Genomic DNA, 22,540 nt, shown 5'->3' with positions numbered 1-22,540 from the left:
TCCTAGTTACGATGGGTAGGCTAGTCAAAGGGTTCTCACATAGATTGCAGTTGACACGTTTCACGTTTTCCTAACACCCAGTTCACTTCAGAAAATATGGAGATGTCGGCTTTTTCCATCACTGAGTACAGCTGGGAAACATTTGTTTCAGTAAGCTTATATCAAAAGGCATGTTTTGGCTGGATCATACAATTTCTCAACCGTTCTGGTTGATTTCTCCAGTTTCCTTTTTTTGAGTTTATGACTTTCGCACACGTTCTCTCCTTCAGAGTGCAAGGCCTTTTTAGAAAATTGTTGATGGTAGACCTCTCTTCATAGGTGCTTTCCAAAGTCAGCATGGCAAGAGGTTAGAGGAGCTGTAGGCCAGTAGAGGCAGTGAGGCATTGTCCAAAGTTTAGACAAGCCTCAAGCCACATTCAATCAGCCATTAACACAGAAGACTTCTGAATGTTTCTGGCCAACGCTTACTAGAACGTGGTCCTCATTTAATACTGTTTATTTAAGGCTGGATCTCTGTTATGTTTAAAATAATCTCTCTTAACCCTGAAGTAAAATCTCACGTAATTTGGTCAGCTGCGTGATTAACCTTTGCGTTCATACGTGTTATAAATTGTGAGTTCCGGCAAAACGAAGTCTCCACCCTCTCAAAAGGAAACTCTCAGCCAAAGCTCCCCCTTTGAGTTGAAGCAGTTTAAGCACCCCCTTCGCCCAATCCTGATGCGTCTATATAACCAGTGACGAAAAAACCCAAAATTGTAATGCTGCTCACTATCTCACACATCTCATTCAGTCCCAGCAGATTCTTCGGTCTACACGCAAAATCTGCCCGCAGGAGAATGTTTAAAATGGCACCTGTGTTAAATTGTGTGTATATATCAATGTGTACCATGCAGTTATCATCTGTCATGTAAAATTTGTCAAATAAACAGACTACAGTATAGGCAGTCTAAAGAAGAAGAATTATGGCGCTGTTATCGGTTTTCTGATCTCCATTTCTGTACAGTATATTGAACATAGATATGTAATGACACTTTCTTTTTCCTTTTATTGAATATGACCAATATCTGTTTCAGGTCATGGATGAAACCAAAACACAGATAGCGTGGCCTTCCAAACTGAAGATCGGAGCCAAGTCCAAAAAAGGTGAATGTTGTTTGTTTTGATTCTACAGATACAGATCAGCTGTGGTTATATCAAAAAGAACATCTCTCCTGTTTACTGCCCTACAATTCGCTCCACTGTTGCTTTTTCATTCCCAGATGTAGATGATCTTTAGGTTTGTTTGTGGAAGATATATGGTGATAATGTCTATACATTAAGACTATAAATCAGTTCATTTACAAGAACAACATATGCTTGTTTGTTTTCCCCCTGATAGACCCCCCTAAGTAATTTTTATAATCAAGAAAAAGTAAGTAATTATAGAAGGGATAAGTACATCAAGGTCGCAGCAGTATATTCATCTTTTTACCACTTACTTTAAAAAAGAGTATGTTTTAAAGATGAAAGCTCTTTTTCTTCTCTCTGGTCAGTCATTTCAGATTTGCAATTCTGGTCAGAATTTAAACAAGTTTGTAAGTTTGTACGAGGGACGTTGAGTTAGAAGTTATGTGCGTGTAATGGCTGAGTTTTTCCAGTGCTCGTTTGCCAATAAAACACTACAGCTATTTAAAGCTTGTCCGGGGGGGTTGGTTTTGACGTGCCCCTTTGTTGTCCCCAAGGGAATGCCAGTGTGTCTTCATGCCAGATGTGAAATCCCAAAACTTGATGTAACTTCCTGAACTCATCCCCGAAGTTAATGCGTTTATAATGGAATCTTTTTAACAGCTCTTCTACCCCCAGTCAATTTAGCGAGTGTGTCCCACCCAGCCTCCCAAGTTCATTCACAAATCTAACTTCCATTGGGAGAGCAGTTTGTCCATTTCATTTCCGCCCTATGATTTGTTGGCTGTCAGCCTTTTAGTATTACGTAAACCAAGAGGAGGCATGAACAATTTCCACTAATCTCTTCCAGTTATCTCATGAGTGCATGCACTGCATTTTTTTGCCTTTGGAGGAAAAACACATGTATTTGTGACCATGTGTGCTTCACAACCAGTGGGGAGAGAGTACTTCTAGGTACTATAATCAACCCTGTAATCTACCCAGAATGACTGGATAGCCTACACCTGTGAGTTTGACCTGAGGATAGCCATCAACACAACTACAGGAGACAAAATGTTGGATCCCCATTCCATTCTGTTTCTCCACTCTCTTATGGCTTGGATATTTGGAACATTAAACTACCATTAACATCACCAGCTGTCTATGAAAGTCAATCATTTTGAAATTGGGGGTTGTCAAAACTCTGACTATTTGTCCCACTTTATGTAATCATGATGTCGCCATTGTCTCTGAAAAGCAACGCTTGTAGTATTTTACTCTGCCCTCATAATGTCTGTGAGTCAGGAGCAAATGTGAGAGGTGTTTGCAAGGCCTCGTTCAGGTCCCCTCTGCCTCTCCATCAAAGTGTCAGGCTCTGCACTGCCTTAACACCTCCAGCTAGCATCACTACCACCTGCACCAGTGTGATAAGACCAGAGTCCAGCCCCTAGAACAGGCCATCATCAACATGCTGTCAGGTGATTCATAGGAGAAACAGTATCTCTGAGATGCAGGCAGGCTCATATTACACTTTACCAGAAAATGTCACCATGAGAATAAGTGGCCAATGTTTTTATTTATTTATTTAACCTTTATTTAACCAGGTAAGACCCATTGAGGTTAAAAACCTATTTTGCGAGGGTGACCTGGCAAGAATGCAAAACAGGAAAATAGCAGCGTATACATAAAATATTACAGAAAAATACAAAATACGCACAAAAGACAAAGTGTCCCGGTCGCAACCAGGAGACCCATGGGGCGGCGCACAATTGGCCCAGCGTCGTCCAGGGTAGGGGAGGGTTTGGCCTGCAGGGATGTTCTTGTCCCATCGCGCACTAGCAACTCCTGTGGCGGGCCGGGCGCAGTGCACGCTGACTCGGTCACCAGGTGTACAGTGTTTCCTCCGGCACATTGGTGCAGCTGGCTTCTGGGTTAAGCGGGCACTGTGTCAAGAAGCAGTGCGGCTCGGTTGGGTTGTGTTCCGGGGGACGCACGACTCTCGACCTTTGCCTCTCCCGTGTCCATACGGGAGTTGCAGCGATGGGACAAGTCTGTAACTACCAATTGGTTACCATGAAATTGGGGAGAAAAAGGGGGTAAAATACCCCCCCCCCCAAAAAAAAAAAAGAAAAAAAAAGAAAAGACAAAGTGTCACAAGTTTCAGGTACAATTGAAGATTAGAAACAACTGCAGCTCACAAACAGTGTTGTCAATCAGAGTCTTAAAAACAGTCAAGGACACTAACTCCCCTAACCTTAATATATTTTGAAGCATGTTCCAGGATGAAGGGACATTATGGGAAAAATATTGTTTCCCCATCTCAGTTCTAGCCTTAGGAACAGACAAGGACAGCAGCGACTGTGAACGAAGACTGTATTGAGTGACTGATCTGGTCAGTAAGGAACAGAGATACAAAGGGAGTTGTCCTATCAATGCTTTGTACACAAGTGTACCAGTGCTTTAGCCTCCTGGTGGAGAGAGCGGTCCATTGCACCATAGCATACAAATCACAGTGATGGGTGAGTGACCTAGCATTTGTAATAAATCTTAAAGCACCATGATACACTGTGTCCAGAGTTTTGAAGGCACTTGCTGAGGCCTGCATATAGACAATATCACCATAATCCAGCACTGATTTAAAAAAAAAGTGATTTGAACAAGATCCTTTCTGACTAACATTGAAAGCAAGATTTGTTCCTAAAATAGAAACCCAATTTCAACTTCAGTTTCTTGGTCAAGTTATCAATGTGCTGTTTAAAATTCAGCTTTTCATCTAACCAAATCCCAAGATACTTATAGGAGGTGACCCTATCAATTTGCTGGCCTTTTTATAGTTAAAATCTGCAAGTGACTCCATCTGTTTACTTTCAGGGAAGAGAAAACCATACATTTTGTTTTCCTTGCATTAAGCACAAATTTCAATTCAAAAAGCTACCTTTGAATAACATCAAAATCCAACTGTAAGTCCTAAAAAGCCTTCTCAATATTAGATGTGCTAGAATAAATAATTGTGTCATCAGCATACAGATGGAGATTTGCAGAGTCAACAGTCTTCCCCCTAATGTCTTCCCTATATCATTTATATACCGTGTAAAAAGGATCGGACCTAAAATGGAGCCCTGGGGAACTCCTTTTGTCATACCCTACCGTGCTTCACACTGTGTTCTGTCAGAAAGGTCATTTTGGAACCAATCCAATGCATGATCACTTAAACCAACCTTTTTTAGTCTATACAACAGCAGAGCATGGTCAACAGTGTCGAAGGCCTTCGATAAGTCAATAAAAAGTGAAACACAGTGATATTCCTTGTCCTGAGAATCTAGAATATCACCTACAACCTTACTTACTGCAGTAATTGGACTATGCTTGGCTCTAAAACCCGACTGGAATTGAGATAAAACTGAGTTATTGTAAAGAAAGTCTTTCAACTGTGAGTTCACCAGGTTTTCCAAAACTTTTGCCAGTGCGAACAGTTTAGATATGGGACGATAGTTATCCAACTGGGACGGATCTCCACCCTTATGTAAAGGTGTGACAGGCTGCTTTCCAGACTTTTGGAATGGTATTACTCGCCAATTAAAGATTTAATATATGAGTGAGAGGGGCAGCAATGATCTCTGCACCAATTTTTAGAAAATAAGGGTTTAAATCATCCGGGCCAGCCGCTTTCTTAATATCAATAGATTTGAGTGCCTTTACAACTTCTGAAAGCTCAATCTCGGTAAAATGAAATAGATGAACCACAGGCCGGCATGCTACAGTTTCATTCACAGCCTCATTCAAGATGTTAGGAAGGAGTTCATTATCAAATAAATGCCCAGCTTTAACAAGATGCTCATTAAATATGTCAAGCAGTTTATTCTTGTCAGTCACATCCATTGAATTTGAGGTCAATTTCAGCGGAAGACCAGAGGAGTTTGTGTTAGCATTCATGGATTTAATGGTTTTCCATAATTTCGTTGGGTTATTGAGGTTTGCCTTGGTAGATTCGTAATAGAATCTAGATTTGCATTTCCGTATTAACAAGGTGCACTTATTTCTCAGTGCCCTGAATAACTGCCATTCAGCCTGGGAATTACCCTTTCTGCCTTTGGCCCATTGTGTGTTTCGTATATGGATCAAATCAGATAATTCCCCTGTAAACCAGGGATTGTCTCTACATCTTACTTGGTATTTTTTGAGAGGGGCGTGTTTATCACAGATAGTAGAAAACATGGAATGAAAATAGGAGAATGCCTCTTTGATGTCTGTAATAAGCACAATCCTTGCCCAGTTGCATGCATAAAGTTTGACTATGAACCGGGGGGCACTTTGGGGATTTTGGTGTCTCTAATGCAAGCAACTGCACAATGATCACTTTAATCATTAGGGAAAATACCAACAGACGAGTATTTATGTGGATTGTTAGTTAGAATACCATCAATAAATGTTGACTTAGAGATGTCTTTTGGATTGAGTCTTGTGACTGCATTTATAATTTGAGTAAAATTCAGTGTATTGCACAGTCTTATGGCCTCAGAGTTTGGAGATAACCAGTCCCAGTTTAAATCGCCTATAAGGACAATTTCATTTTTTCCCCAACCACGCATCAGTTCAGCCAGAGAATCCAGGGATTCTACTTTTGCAGATGGAGGTCTATAACATCCTATTAAATCTAATTTCACAGCTTTCGATAACTGCAGTTTCAATGCTAAAAACTCAAACTGTTTTGGTTTAGATAAAGACCTTAGTTCAGTAACTTACACATGTATATGTACAGTGGGGAAAAAAAGTATTTAGTCAGCCACCAATTGTGCAAGTTCTCCCACTTAAAAATATGAGAGAGGCCTGTAATTTCCATCATAGGTACACGTCAACTATGACAGACAAATTGAGAAAGAAAAATCCAGAAAATCACATTGTAGGATTTTTAATGAATTTATTTGCAAATTATGGTGGAAAATAAGTATTTGGTCACCTACAAACAAGCAAGATTTCTGGCTCTCACAGACCTGTAACTTCTTCTTTAAGAGGGTCCTCTCTCCTCCACTCGTTACCTGTATTAATGGCACCTGTTTGAACTTGTTATCAGTATAAAAGACACCTGTCCACAACCTCAAACAGTCACACTCCAAACTCCACTATGGCCAAGACCAAATAGCTGTCAAAGGACACCAGAAACAAAATTGTAGACCTGCACCAGGCTGGGAAGACTGAATCTGCAATAGGTAAGCAGCTTGGTTTGAAGAAATCAACTGTGGGAGCAATTATTAGGAAATGGAAGACATACAAGACCACTGATAATCTCCCTCGATCTGGGGCTCCACGCAAGATCTCACCCCGTGGGGTCAAAATGATCACAAGAACGGTGAGCAAAAATCCCAGAACCACACGGGGGGACCTAGTGAATGACCTGCAGAGAGCTGGGACCAAAGAAACAAAGCCTACCATCAGTAACACACTACGCCGCCAGGGACTCAAATCCTGCAGTGCCAGACGTGTCCCCCTGCTTAAGCCAGTACATGTCCAGGCCCGTCTGAAGTTTGCTAGAGTGCATTTGGATGATCCAGAAGAGGATTGGGAGAATGTCATATGGTCAGATGAAACCAAAATATAACTTTTTGGTAAAAACTCAACTCGTCGTGTTTGGAGGACAAAGAATGCTGAGTTGCATCCAAAGAACACCATACCTACTGTGAAGCATGGGGGTGGAAACATCATGCTTTGGGTCTGTTTTTCTGCAAAGGGACCAGGACGACTGATCCGTGTAAAGGAAAGAATGAATGGGGCCATGTATCGTGAGAATTTGAGTGAAAACCTCCTTCCATCAGCAAGGGCATTGCAGATGAAACGTGGCTGGGTCTTTCAGCATGACAATGATCCCAAACACACCGCCCGGGCAACGAAGGAGTGGCTTCGTAAGAAGCATTTCAAGGTCCTGGAGTGGCCTAGCCAGTCTCCAGATCTCAACCCCATAGAAAATCTTTGGAGGGAGTTGAAAGTCCGTGTTGCCCAGCGACAGCCCCAAAACATCACTGCTCTAGAGGAGATCTGCATGGAGGAATGGGCCAAAATACCAGCAACAGTGGGTGAAAACCTTGTGAAGACTTACAGAAAACGTTTGACCTGTGTCATTTCCAACAAAGGGTATATAACAAAGTATTGAGAAAATACTTATTTTCCACCATAATTTGCAAATAAATTCATAAAAAATCCTACAATGTGATTTTCTGGATTTCTTTTTCTCATTTTGTCTGTCATAGTTGACGTGTACCTATGATGAAAATTACAGGCCTCTCTCATCTTTTTAAGTGGGAGAACTTGCACAATTGGTGGCTGACTAAATACTTTTTTTCCCCACTGTATGACCAGTGGGAAATGCTCTGACTGTCCATCTTAGGATATGTTTTGATTTGACAGCATTTTATTGTTTAACTGTTTTTTTTAAACATTATTTTATACTTGGTTGTTACCCATTTGACCGATAAACTTTCTGTTCAGAATATGTGATATAGTAGCCTATCAGTTAATTAATGACATCCTTGCATGACAATGGAAGACTTCATTCATGGCTTTTTGAACACCTTTTTGGCCTTTATCACTACACTCGACACACAGCCACACAGTGGTGACTTGCACCTTTAATATACACGAAAAAAAAGACGTGACAAGTTGTCAATATAAAAGAACGGTAGAGCATATGAACAGCGCCTAAGTCAGACCGAGCCTCGTGATCAAGGAAGATATTTAATATGGCTTTAATTACATTTAACTCATTACGAAGTTGCGCAGTTAATCACCCAACATCAGTGTTGAGTTGGTAGTGAACTACATGTAGTTTAACTAGAAATTTAACTACATTTTGCATTAGCTTGGTGGTAGTTGATCTAAATTCAAATCTTAGTAGGATTTTCAGTAGTTAATAACTTGTTTGCCATGTAGTGGTGTAGCTAACTACTAGAACTACACACTACTTTTATTGCAAAAATTAAATTAAATATGTGTGAAGTAGGCAAGAATCTCCTTTTTCGGCATCAGACCTGCCTAATTCTGGCTTGAAACATTGTTTCTAGCACTATAGGAGATTTTAAAAAATCAGTATGAACTCAAGTTTACTATTACTTATTTTATTGAACCTTTATTTTAGCAGGGGGTGAGCCCTGCATCAATTATTTTAGCAGGGGGGCGAGCCCTAGCCAATGTGTATTTTAGGTTGACTATCACATGCTGTGCCTGTGGTTTTCGAGTGCCCTATTTACTATTGGTAAACATATTTCATTCATGTGATTATGTATATATAGCAATCAAATAAAAATATCTCAAATGAATAATATGCAACCATTTAAACAACTGCATGAGAATAAAGTATTTTACTTACCAGTCTAAAGTTACGTCTTTCCCATCCAAAAGAAATCAGCGTGAGTCTACAGTATAATCACTGAGTCCTCATCAATTTCTATGTCACTTTCCCGATCGATTTCTCCAATAATCTCGTCCAAATCTGTATACTTCGATTGAGCTTTTTCTGTTTTATTAGCCATGTTGTACTTTCTAACATAGCAATAAACTTGGTAGAACTAATCAAGCGTGCGTGCGTAAATACGATTTTATCTGCCCAATGTATGTTGTTGTGCGCGAGCTCAGCACAATGGCTTTTACTCACACAAAGGACCATCACATACTCCTGTAAAGCCCAGCTCATTGGCTATCTAGCTAGCTATGTTTCAAACCGATAGGTGGTCATTGGACCAAGATACAGTCAATCAATTGAACAGCGCCCGTCTCATTGGTGTGTAATCATGTCAATTTTCTAAACAAATGCGTCATGCAGATGCGTCATGGAACATGTTCGGTCGCCTTCTAGAGTATTTGAGGATTGCAGAAAAACCTAACTTGACTGGGTGAAACAAGGTGTAGCGTTTATATTACGTTGAAATGTTTTGTTGCAAGTTCAGCTAATCGGAATTCAGGTGAAACGCTGTATACAATATGGACCGTGTTAGGATATAAAAATGGATTTTATCAAACAAAACAACGCTACGTTTTATCTCTGGGACCCTCAGGATGACAAATCAGAGCAAGATTACTGAATGTAAGTACATTATTTACCTTCAGAGATGAATGTATCAAACCAGTTGCCTTGATAAAAGTGTTTTGTTGTGCACTATCTTCAAACAATAGCATGGTATGTTTTTGCTGTAATAGCTACTGTAAATTGGACACTGCAGCTAGATTAACAATAATTTAAGCTTTCTGACCATATAAGACATGTATATGTCCGTGAAAATGTGCTTTTGTTTACAACGTCATTGAAGTCACATTATCCGTATTGAGCAACAACTGTTCCGATTTCGGGACATCCATCCAGTAGAGGTTAACATATGAGCCCAAAGTGATTTGTTCTTGCAATTTATAGTCTATGACAGGGTTGGGGTCAATTCAGTAAGTACACTAAAATTCAAATTCTCTTCAATGCTTTTCAGTGATGAAAATTTTGAATTTGAATTGGAGTTTTGTTTACTTTTTTGAATTGACTGGAATTTAAATGGAATGGACCCCAACCCTGGTCTATAACATTACAGATTTACCTTTGATAATTTTTCACAAAGTAGTTTGGATGTAGTGAACTACTTTTTCAAAGTAACTTTAGTTAAGTAAACTATATTTCCGTAGGGGTACATTTAGTGTCGCTTAACTTCTTTCAGTGTAAAGTCATTGGTAGCTTGGTAAACTATCTTTTCAGAGTAGCTTCCCCAACACTGTTAATTTCTCTACCATAAGCCGCCTCCAATGTCGTTTTAGAGAATTTGGCAGTACATCCAACCGGCCTCACAACCGCAGACCATGTGTAACCACGCCAGCTTAGGACCTCCACATCTGGCTTCACCTGCGGGATCGTCTGAGAACAGCGACCCGGACAGCTGATGAAACTGTGGGTTTGCACAACTGAAGAATTTCTGCACAAACTGTCAGAAACTGGCTCAGGGAAGCTCATCTGTGTGCTCGTCCTCCTTACCAGGGTCTTGACCTGACTGCAGTTCGGCCTCTTAACCGACTTCAGTGGACAAATGCTCACCTTCGATGGCCACTGGCACGCTGGAGAAGTGTGCTCTTCACGGATTAATCCTGGTTTCAACTGTACCGGGCAGATGGCAGACAGCGTGTATGACATCGCGAACGGTTTGCTGATGTCAACGTTGTGAACAGAGTGCCCCATGGTGGGGTTATGGTTTGGGCAGGCATAAGCTACGGACAACAAACACGATAGCATTTTATCGATGGCAATTTGAATGCACAGAGATACCATGACAAGATCCTGAGGCCCATTTGTCGTGCCATGTTTCAGCATGATAATGCACGGCCGCAAGGATCTGTACACAATTCCTGGAAACTGAAATTGTCCCAGTTCTTCCATGGCCTGCATACTCACCAGACATGTTACCCATTGAGCATATTTTGGACGCTCTGGATCGACGTTTACGACAGCGTGTTCCTGTTCCCGCCAATATCCAGCAACTTCGCACAGCCATTGAAGAGGAGTGGGACAAAATTCCACAGGCCACAATCAACAGCCTGATCAACTCTATGCGAAAGGAGATGTGTCCCGCTGCATGAGGCAAATGGTGGTCACTCCAGATACTGACTGATTTTCTGATCCACGCCCCTACCTTGTTTTAAGATATCTGTGACCAACAGATGCATACCTGTATTCCCAGGCATGTGAAATCCATAGATTAGGGCTTAATTAATGTATTTAAATTGACTGATTTTGTTATATGAACTGTAACTCAGTAAAATCTTTGAAATTGATGCATGTTGCATTTATATTTTTGTTCATTGGTGGCACATTTGAAATGGCTACATACAGATAAGTCAATCTCCACACACTTATGATTATGGCGGGCGAGTGTGTGGTTTGCTCAGGTAGGCTACGTTTCTTGACAAATATTTTTGATCAATATCTATAGGCGATGATATGACAAAGAACACGTTGTTTCCAAGTTTTCTAGCAGTGGTAACGATGTCTATGCACGTATATAACGCGTGGAGCCTTTCCTCTCCTTATGTTGAAGTGGCCTATGGCCATGCTCGCGTGTAGGAAAACATATTTGTGTCCTGCTTCTTCAGTTCTGCCAGAGTGATCACAGGCAACATGTAAGCAAAGGTAGAAGTTTAAATAGGGCTTTATACTATTCCAATCAACATTGGAGAGGTTAGACATATTCATATTTTGTGCGAGTTGTCCAAGTTCATGGAATTTGGTCAAGGCGGGCACTCTTTACGCACGGGAATCATTTGGAAAATGTTTTGCTTTTCGGGAAATCGGGACAGCAGCAAGACGTTTAACCTGAACTCAACTTCCAACTTTTTACGTTTGTTCAGCCGCCATTCTTTCCCCAATCTTTCTTCGTCTTTCAGTCATTTTGCAGATGTTTTTAAAGAGGTACCTCAATCCAAATTGACTTTTATTCAGTGTTTGTGTGAAACTTCAGGGTGTAAACCCATACTAGAACATTTTCCAGTAAGCAGAGAGAGGTCAAATTGTTCATTTTTTGTCAAGTGTCAACTACCAAGACCTTTCTTCGTAGCTGTATTGCCATATTTTAGTTTTTCTAGGTGTTTTGTGTGCCAAATGAACACTTAAGGTGTTCATTTTCTATTCCACAATCAATCATATGAGTACACACGGCTCACTTAAAAAAAGTTGGGGGTGTTCAACGTTACACATAGCAACACTCATTTAGCCCCACTAATGAGTACCAGATGTACAGGTTAGGGCAGCGGAAGGCCAACACGCCCTCTGTTGGTGAGATGCCACCAGAGGAAGTAGATGTGGACTGTACAGTCTCTAGTCACAGCTGTGTGTTTGGAATGTTTCCTAGAACCAAAGCTGTGTCGGTCACCTCTAATACTGCTGTGTTTTTCCTTTGTTTTTCTGTCTCAGACTGCGCCCACTCCTATCTTGATGTAACCCAATGTGGACTTGAGGCATTTGGGTTGTTTTTGTTTAGTTTTTTTATTCTCATAGCATTTTTGGGTTTTTTTTACGCTTCTGTGATCTTGCCTCAGCGTTGAGGTCACGGAGATCCCATGTCGCACTGACGAGATCCACACGGCCTTCCACTGCTCCCACAATCCCCCCCCCCAGGCCCATAAAAAATGGAACACTGAGGCTCCTAAACATTTCCCTGCAGCAGCATTCCAGAGCCCAGCCAACCCAGATCTCTCCTCAGTAGGGACCAGGGCCAGTTCATGTGCTTTCCTCTTACTTTTTGTTTTGTGACTCTATGGAGAGTTTCTGTTTGGTTTGTGTAATTGGAGCTTTGATGTGGTGTTAGGCCTATACAGTGCAGTATACAATAACGGACTGTTCTGTTTATTTGAATGATGGTTGCTGTAATAGCTTACATTTACTCTTCTGTTTAACAGGTTTTACCTGCATTTTCCTGCTCATTACCTCTAAAATCTCTAAACCCAACCAATGTCAATGGGTTCTATAAAGTGTTTGTAAGCAAACTCTGAATATAAATATTTTCTGCTGTAGGAGTATACAAAGTAAATCGGAGCTATTTGGGGTGAGTATGTGGGGAGGGGGGTTCCTGGAAGGCGCTTAACTGACTTCCTGCCCCTCCGTACAGTCAACAAAGGGGGGCTCCTAGGAGCTGGCTCGCTGCATGGCCAGATGGATTCTACAGTCATGAGCATTAGCAGCACTGTGTATTTATGCTGTGAATTTCTGTACAAGAGCTGAGAGGGTCTCTACAAGTGCAGTTTACTCAAATAATTGACGTATTTGCCCAGATAATGTATTATTATTTGCAGATATTTTATATTTTCTCTGCAGTTTTTGGACTGAACAGTTGTGATGTAGTAGACACGTGTGATGTAGTAGACACGTGTGATGTAGTAGACACGTGTGATGTAGTAGACACATATGTGATGTAGTAGACACGTGTGATGTAGTAGAAACGTGTGTGATGTAGTAGACACGTGTGATGTAGTAGACACGTGTGTAGCCATTTAGGTATTATTTAGTTTAGCTTGACTCAGAGGACACAACCTTGGTATTTGACAACTGGAGGAGGATTTCATTTATTTAACCAGGCAAACAGTGTTACGCCTTTGGCACTGATTGACTGGATGAGGTTTGTAGGAATGAAGTGAAACACATGGGACTGTCTTTATCTCTGGGCTAATTTAAGGAGTAATTATTCTGTCTTTGTATCCAGTACTGTCTGGCTGACAGTGATCCAACATTGCTGTGTAAGAGCCTATAATGAGAGTCATCACATCTGAAAGGAGCATTTACCCCAACGGTGCTTTGTCTGATGTCATAACGGATGCCATCAACTCATTCACCTGCGATATAGGCTTGATCTCTCCACCATTTTCTCTTTGTCTCTTTTTTATTCTCTCACTCAACCTCTCCATCTCCTCTCTCTCTCCCTCCAGATCCGCACATTAAGGTTTGTGGAAAGAGAGACAACGTGAGGGAAGCCAAAGACCGAATCATGTCAGTCCTCGACACAAAGGTGCGTATGAATGAAGGAAGGTTTTTGTTTTGTTGTCATAGCAACACCAACACTGCCCTCCCTAAGTGATCAACTAGAGGATTGTAGACACAGATGGATCCAATGAGTGTCTGGCTGTTATTTCATGCTCTAGAAAGCATTGGTTTGCTTCCTAATTGGTTCCTCTTCAATTTGAGTAGCTTGATAATAACACTGAGAAATAGATAATAACACTCTGAGAAATAGAGTGATGGAGGTAAAGAGAGGTGGATGGAGAGAGAACAGGCCCCGGGGAGCTCACTGAGGTGGCAGGGGGGCACCTTTTCAGGGAATAACTCGCTCCCACATCTCTTTCTCAGTCCATTTTCCCTCTCTCTCACACCGTCTTTGGCACACTCACTCCATTGCCAACAGAGTTCAAATGACAGGCTACAGTCTCAGACTTGTAATATGACTTGCCACCAAGGTGGCCAGTGCTTCATTTCCTGAGTGTGTAATGGCTTGGCATGGTGCAAGTCTTGTCTCTATGGCAACAAACATCCTCATCCCAAAATGGGCACACCATAGCACCCCCTGTGGGCGAGTTTTATCATAACACTGAAGTATTTTCTCTGCACACGGTAGAGGTCTTCACGGATCCACCTGTACCCGAATACCCGAGACCCCATCCGGGACCCGAGCAGGTTCGGATTCAGAATTCTAAATAATGTCACGGGTCTGGGTCAGATCTGATATGATTGTCATGGGTCTCGGGTATGTGTAATTTTAACTGACTTGTCCGGAAGGGCCCGTACAGGTCCGAACGCAACTGCTGCAGTAGAGGGAGAGAGCGAGAGAGGGGAAGAGAGGGAGAGAGAGAAATTGTATAATTTATGCTGTTTCTCTTGCTTTTCACGAGAGAGGAGTGTGACGCGTGTAGCTTGTTGTTGTTGTTTTTGTTTTTGTTGGCCAATCAAGTCATCAAAGCGGCAATAGGCTACAGTCATAGAGCCTCCTTGTGGCAAAAGTTAGGAGATATCTAATCAATGGAAGATGGAATTAAAGGTTAAAGGAGAAGGATAGCCTAAAACCACCACAAGCCAACAGGTAGGCTGCTATTTAGCTAATATTCTGAATGGAGTTGTAGTTATTTGTAACTGTAGGATGAGAAAGCGCATGCACTGCAGCCTCAATTAGCCTACCTAGCTAACGTTAGCTAGCTTAACTAGCTTCTCCCAGTTTGATGCAGTCAAGACCGGTACTACGTAATCATATTTGATGATAAATAACCAAGTTATGGCAGCTATTAGTCTACTATAGCACGAGTCAGCTTGGTTGGTTGCTGTCTCTTGTCTCTCCCTCCCTCCTCCCTGCTCCGTGTCACTCGCTCACAGTATGGCCCCTCCCCGCCAGCTAGAGCAGCACCTCTCTCTCCCTCCTCCCTGCTCCGTGTCACTCGCTCACAGTATGGCCCCTCCCCGCCAGCTAGAGCAGCACCTCTCTCTCCCTCCTTTCACGCTGTATCAGCTCTGGTTAATAAAGTAGCTTAAAAAATGACTTTTCTGCTACTTCCTTCACTTGGATCGGACCGGGTCTGGATCCAACCAGGTCTATACGGAACAGGTCTAGTTGTCCTCGGGTCCGTTCGGAACTGGTCTCTATATTTTAAAAATGTATTTATGCATATAGGGTCCGGGTGAGAAAGCCCCAGGTCCGTTATGGAACAGGTCCAACTTCTTGGACCCGTGAAGACCTCTAGCACACGGTCAACACATGATTGGCTACATATTGCACCCCAATAAGTTCAATATGGAACAACTATGATTAGCTGGCATTAATATCAATGGATTTGTCAAAAAAACTTTTTGAAGCAACATTTGTAAACAACAACATACTTTTAGGCTCATCTGCTTTAGCTCTATGTAATTAGCCATCTGAAAGGGCTTAAGTTGGATGTGATTGGTTATGTTCCACATGCCTCTAAGTGGAGCATTGGGGACTGGTATTAGCTTCTAGCTTCTAGCTTCTCATGCTGGACCCATCTGCCTGGCAGTGTTGTCGGACCAGAGCCAGGGGTGTGGGTAGAAGAGATCCATCCTATTTGTCTTCAAAGGAATTCTACTATTATAAGTCATTCTACTATTATAAGTCATTCTACTATTATAGACTGATAGAAAGTTTTGTTCTGGCCCGTTTGCTTATTAGCCGAGGAGCTTTCAAGCCATGTCAATATTTAAGCTGTGTCAATATTCACAATATTGTCATGGTTTACAGTCATATATGTTGGTGTAGAATTGAATATTTATGCATGTTAGATTTATATCATATCATTCACTATTAAGTGTACATTGTCTGGCAGGCCATGCTTAAGAAGAGTGTCTTCCCTTCCTTCCTCTCCCCCAGCAGAGTAACAGGGTAACCCTTAAGATGGACGTGTCCCACACAGAGCACTCCCACGTCATCGGCAAGGGAGGCAACAACATCAAGAAGGTGATGGAGGACACAGGCTGCCACATCCACTTCCCTGACTCCAACCGCAACAACCAGGCGGAGAAGAGCAACCAGGTACGGAGAGATACACCACCGTATACAGTACCAGTCAAAAGTTTGGACATACCTACATATTCAAGGGTTTTTCTTTATTTTTACTATTTTCTACATTGTGGAATAATAGTGAAGACATCAAAACTATGAAATAACACATATGGAATCATGTAGTAACCAAAAAAGTGTTAAACAAATCAAAATATATTTTAGATTTTAGATTCTTCAAAGTAACCACCTTTTGCCTTGATGACAGCTTTGCACACTCTTGGCATTCTCTCAACCAGCTTCATGAGGAATGCTTTTCCAACAGTCTTGAAGGAGTTCCCACATATGCTGAGCACTTGTTGGCTGCTTTTCCTTCACTCTGCGGTCCAACTCATCCCAAACCATCTCAATTGGGTTGAGGTCGGGTGATTGTGGAGGCCAGGTCATCTGATGCAGCACTCCATCACTCTCCTTGGTCAAATAGCCCTTACACAGCCTGGAGGTGTGTTTTGAGTCATCGTCCTGTTGAAAATCAAATGATAGTCCCACTAAGCGCAAACCAGATGGGATGACGTATCGCTGCAGAATGCTGTGGTAGCCATGCTGGTTAAGAGTGCCTTGAATTCTAAATAAATCACTGACAGTGTCACCAGCAAAGCACCATCACACCTCCTCCTCCATGCTTCACGGTGGGAACCACACATGCAGAGATCATCCGTTCACCTACTCTATGTCTCACAAAGACACGGCGGTTGGAACCAAAAATCTCAAATTTGGACTCATCAGACCAAAGGACAGATTTCCACCGGTCTAATGTCCATTGCTCGTGTTTCTTGGCCCAAGCAAGTCTCTTCTTATTATTGGTGTCCTTTAGTAGGGGTTTCTTTGCAGCAATTCAACCATGAAGGCCACGCAGTCTATCTCTGAACAGTTGATATTGAGATGTGTCTGTTACTTGAACTCTGTGAAGCATTTATTTGGCCTGCAATCTGAGGTGCAGTTAACTCTAATGAACTTATCCTCTGCAGCAGAGGTAACTCTGGGTCTTCCTTTCCTGTGGCGGTCCTCATGAGAGCCAGTTTCATCATAGCGCTTGATGGTTTTTGCGACTGCACTTGAAGAAACTTTCAAAGTTCTTGAAATGTTCCGGATTGACTGACCTTCATGTCTTAAAGTAATGATGGACTGTCATTTCTCTATGCTTATTTGAGCTGTTCTTGCCATAATATGGACTTGGTATTTTACCAAATAGGGCTATCTTCTGTATACCAACCCTACCAATGACATCACACCTGCCCAGACCCACCTGCTCACGCATCACTCTCCGTCACCAATTTTATCTGTAAATAATGAAAAGCTATTCAAGGATTGTTACATAGGGTTGTTTTTTTAGGGAGTGATATTGGTTCATGTAGAATACGTTTCATTTTCTTCCATATTGTTATAGTGTTCTTAACTATGAAGTTGTTAATGTTCTTAGCTTTATCCTTTGAAGATAGACATGAAAATATTCTGGGGATGAGCATGCGCAGCTTCAATATGTATCCATTGTTCCTCTTTAGTGCATTTAACTATATGTCGCAAGTAAAAGCTTTGGGTGGTGAGTTGATAGAATTCCAAGTATGGAAGGTTAAAACCACCCTCAGACTTAGGAAGATGTAAAACGTTCCTTTTTATTCTATGAGTTTTATTTGCCCATATAAAGTTTGTTATGACCGAAAGCTGTAGTATATCAGACTGTATACCATGTGTATGACAAAACATAAATGTTTACTGCTCTAATTATGTTGGTAACCAGCACTCCATCACTCTCCTTGGTCAAATAGCCCTTACACAGCCTGGAGGTGTGTTTTGAGTCATCGTCCTGTTGAAAAACAAATGATAGTCCCGCGTTGCGTCGTGCTTAAGAACAGCCCTTAGCCGTAGTATATTGGCCATATACCACACCCCCTCAGGCCTTATTGCTTAAGTATACTTTTTTAAAGAATGTCTTCAGTGGGGTGATTGGGATTACCGAGAATAAATATAAACACTTTGGCAGCCATGCCATTCTGAAGAGGTTTATTCTACCTGAAAGATTGATGGGAAGATTTTTCCATCTAATTAGATCTGCTTTGATATTGTTAAGTAATGGGATAAAGTTATCATTATATATTTCTTGTTGTCACTCATTAAGCATCCTGAGGATTTGATATTGGTTGTGGTCCACTTAAAGGACTGCTTTTTTTCCTATTGCCATTTTCTTTCTTTTCTTTCACAAGTTTTGTTACCAGCTGGTCTTAAAGAAAGGGGCTTCGTTTGTTCAGAAGTGCTGATTAAATTTGGCCAGAGTGATGGCTCTGTCGGCCAAAGCCTGGTTTTCTCCATTACAGTGAGTTACCGATGAAAGGCTTGAAAAGGGAGAGAGGAGGCGAGAGATTACGGATCCGCTGGCAGGATATCTAATAAAGGCTTTTATTTTATTTATGTCACAATTATTTTAGTCGCAGGCACACAGTCAGCATGTAAAGTGTTGAAAGGCAATGGGTGGGCCTGTGTTTTTAATTGTGGGTCTGAGTTCTTAAAGATGGTAAAAGCCTCCAAACCATCTTCCTCTTTATGGTGTTATTCTGATAGGGTTGTGATGAAAAACATAACATAACCTACCTCTTCAAACAGTATCTTAAATAATCCTCCCAACCCTACCCCCACCCCATCCCCCTTCTAGCTGACTCTACTGACAGCTACGTTATTGAGGAAAAATGTACTTTCTATGCCTGTGACATGTGGTTGTCCCACCTAGCTATCTTAAGATGAACGCACTAACTGTAAGTCGCTGTGGATAAGAGCGTCTGCTAAATGACTAAAATGTAAACATGCAAATAAAATGAGAATGACAGGACTAAATGGCCTCTTTTCACGGCTTTAGATTCCAGTTTTGATGTAACGGTAATAGCTAAACTATAACAATGACTTCTGTCTGTCCATCTGAACAGGTGTCCATTGCAGGCCAGCCAGGAGGGGTAGAGGCAGCTCGAGCCAAAATCAGGGTAAGTTGGATGTCATTTCTATGGCGGTCTCTCTGAGGTCTGAACTATAGAACTCTGAACAGGCTGTTATTGTAAGCATGTGTCACTACAGTCATCCTTTAGTTGTCTTTTAACTGCATGTGTTAGCTGTGGAGCCTGTGAACTCTGTGGTAATGCTCTGGCTGTAGCCCATGTGGAACAGGGCACACAGGAAACGGTTCAAGTCCAGTACACAGTGCGTCTGGCTTGGTAGAGCTCCTGACCCATGTCAGAGGGCGGAGGGCCATTCCACTCGTGTGAGCCTCTGCGGTCCAGACCTTCCTCTTGTTTCTCCGCCATCGCAATTCTTCGCACGCACGTGCTTCCTCTCCGAGTGGGGAGGGAGGGAGGGAGGGAGGGAAAGAGGGAGGGAGGGAAAGAGGGAGGGAGGGGGAGGGAGGGAGGGAAAGAAGGAGGGAGGGAGGGAGAGAAAGAGGGAGGGAGGGAGAGAAAGAGGGAGGGAGGGTGAAGGAGAGAGGGAGGGAGAGAAAGAGGGAGGGAGGGAGGGTGGGAGGGAGAGAAAGTGGGAGGGAGAGAAAGTGGGAGGGAGGGGGAAGGAGGGAGAGGGGGAGGGAAGGAGGGAGGGGGAAGGAGGGAGAGGGGGAGGGAAAGAGGGAGGGAGGGAAAGAGGGAGAGAAAGAGGGAGGGGAGGGAGGGAGGGAGGCGGAAGGAGGGAGGGAGGGAAAGAGGAAGGGAGAGGGAGGGAGGGAGGGAAAGAGGGAGGGAGAGAGGGGGAGGGAAAGAAGGAGGGAGGGAGGGAGGGAAAGAGGGAGGGAAGGAAAGAGGGAGGGAGGGGGAGGGAAAGAGGGAGAGAGAGGGAGAGGGAGGGAGGGAGAGAGGGAGAGGGAGGGAGGGAAAGAGGGAGGGAGAGAGAGGGGGGAGGAGGAAGGAGGGAGGGAAAGAGGGAGGGAGGGGGAGGGAAAGAGGGAGAGAGGGAAAGAGAGAGAGAGAGAGGGAGAGAAAGAGGGAGGGAGAGAGGGAGGGAGGGAGGGAAAGAGGGAGGGAGGGAAAGAAAGAGGGGGGAGGGGGAAGGAGGGAAGGAGGGAGGGAGGGGGGGAAAGGGGGGGAGAGAGAGAGAGAGAGAGAGAGAGAGAGAGAGAGAGAGAGAGAGAGAGAGAGAGAGAGAGAGAGATGTAGGAAGGGGTTTATAAAATAAGCTGTAATAGCTCCAAAGAACACACAGCCAGCGGATGAGTTGGGAGGATCAAAGACTGCTTTCCTCTCAGACAACCTGCCTGCTTCTGTCAGTCCAAACGTGAATCCTCGCCTCCCAAAGCCAAACACCTAGCAGCCATACTCTACCAGTCCACCCAATCACTTAGCACCCCTTGCCCCAAACAGCAGCCCAGCTACTACCCAAACCTGTACCCTGTTCTTACTCATGCCACTCAGTACAACTATTCACACCTGTACCCTTTGGCCTATTCCCTTCATACTGCCCAACCATATGACAACATCTGTAAAGCCACCCCACATACAGTATTAACACCTACCCAGCTACCCTTAACCCAAACGTCCAACAACCCTCCAACCCTTCACCCAAATAAAAACCCTATTTTGCTTCGTACGGATGTTGGCTGCAATAAGAAATGAATGAAAAGAAATGAATCACAGTCGGTCGCCACTTCGATATACACTGTTCCTCTAGCAGCAGGGTTTAGAGTTTACCTTTCATAGTTTGTTTGTTCCAGAGCAGCCTCTGTGCTGTTTGGGTTAACAGTACATGATCCTGGGTGGCCTCATCTGTCTCTGCCTGTGACCAAAACAATGATTGGATGGATTGGATGGGTTTTCCCTTCCCTGTAGTGCAGATGTGGAAATTCCCTTGTTTGTGCCGGAACTTTGGTCTTCTAGCTGTTTTAAAGGGAAGGCTCAAATTGAGTTGTACCGTGGCCCTTGAAGGCTTGATTGTGTATGATGAACGCTTTAGTCTGTATTTAGACTTTGTGCAGTCGTTATACAGTCTTTAAACAATATTTGCCATTCTGTCCTTGTGTCTGCAGAACTCATGCACACCTCCAGATTGAATACATATGAAGCTTAAAGTTGCCCGGAAGACCCGTTTTAAAAAGCTTATGGTAGTTCTGTCTGAGCCGTTCTTCATTCAGCGCCTGGTTGGGCCGTTCTGTTTGTCCTCTCTGTGTTTCCATACTCACTGACTCTGACTTTACAGTGGAACTCCTGAAACGTGATATAAAAGTAGGCCCAGAAACATATGGGATTAATCATGGGTGCATTTCTTTGGTCAGAGTAATTCATGCTGTTTGTCCTTCTCTGGCAGCCTAAGCTATGGCGTACTGCCCAAGACGGAGTGTTTGGATAAGTGTGTGTGTGTGTGTGTGTGTGTGTGTGTGTGTGTGTGTGTGTGTGTGTGTGTGTGTGTGAACTTGTCAACAAAATCTCCTGGCCTCTGTCTAGGCTGTTTGAATGACTGCTGTGATTTGAATGATGGAGTCCACTTTTAGTCTCTGTTCTCTGTGATGGCGTGACTTGATGTATTATTTAGTGACTTTACCTTAACATTTACAGTCTGAGTATGAACAGACCGTCTAGGAGCAGACATGATCTGGTACTGCAGTGTTGTACTGTATGTTTAATCAGCTCCCAATGGAAGTCTGCTGTAGAATGTGTGTGATGAAACGCGTAATGCCTTAGGTCCCTAGTGAGTACTGGCATAGTTGAACCCATTGTGATAGACAGCAGTTAGTGGTTTTATTGAGTTAAAACATTTCTATGCCATGTTTTGCCCCTCCCAGCTGAAGTGGGACATGTTATGTCTGTGTAGATGTGCACATGCCAACCCTATGTAAAGAGATCTCTCTCAACGTTTTCACTCTTTATGTTTTTACTGTTTCACTATTCTAATGGACTCCGTTACATACTACAGGGCAATTGCGTAAAGTTTGCACTTGTGGCAAAAAGATAGTATGATGATGGTAATGGCAATAACTATATGCAGTGGTGGAAAAAGTACTCAATTGTCATACTTGAGTAAAAGTAAATGCTATTCATCAAATTCCTTATATTAAAGCTGCAGTATGTAACTGTTTGGGCGAACTGACCAAATTCACATAGAAATGTTAGTTATAAATCTGTCATTCTCATTTATAGCAAGTCTAAGAAGCAGTAGAACTGTTCTATGTGCAGTATTTCTATGTTTCCCGTTCTTAATTTTCGTTGTTGCATCTTTTACTTTCAGTTTTGTACACCAGCTTCAAACAGCTGAAAATACAATATTTTTTGTTCTGGAAAATATTTTTCACAGCGGTTTAGATGGTACAATGATTCTCTACACTATACTTGCTTGTTTTGTCATATAAACTGAAATTAGGCGAACTATTCGAATTT

The 22,540-nt window shown here is 42.6% G+C and overlaps 1 protein-coding gene across 1 annotated transcript in view; it reads left to right on the top strand.

The window, feature by feature from the left end:
* The window catches only part of LOC311110746 (protein bicaudal C homolog 1-A-like), an 85,246-nt gene that overhangs the window by 38,610 nt on the left and 24,096 nt on the right, over positions 1-22,540 (top strand). Inside the window, exons 3-6 of the mRNA XM_084153304.1 lie at positions 1,074-1,143; positions 13,576-13,655; positions 16,020-16,178; positions 19,121-19,174. Coding sequence (XP_084009430.1) covers positions 1,074-1,143; positions 13,576-13,655; positions 16,020-16,178; positions 19,121-19,174 — 363 coding nt within the window. The remainder of the gene's footprint in view (positions 1-1,073; positions 1,144-13,575; positions 13,656-16,019; positions 16,179-19,120; positions 19,175-22,540) is intronic.

This window comes from Coregonus lavaretus (assembly GCF_964263955.1).
Source record: "Coregonus lavaretus genome assembly, chromosome: 36".
Taxonomy (NCBI): Eukaryota; Metazoa; Chordata; class Actinopteri; order Salmoniformes; family Salmonidae; genus Coregonus; species Coregonus lavaretus.
Note: the sequence above shows the minus strand (reverse complement) of the source record. Positions and strands in the feature narration are given on the sequence as shown.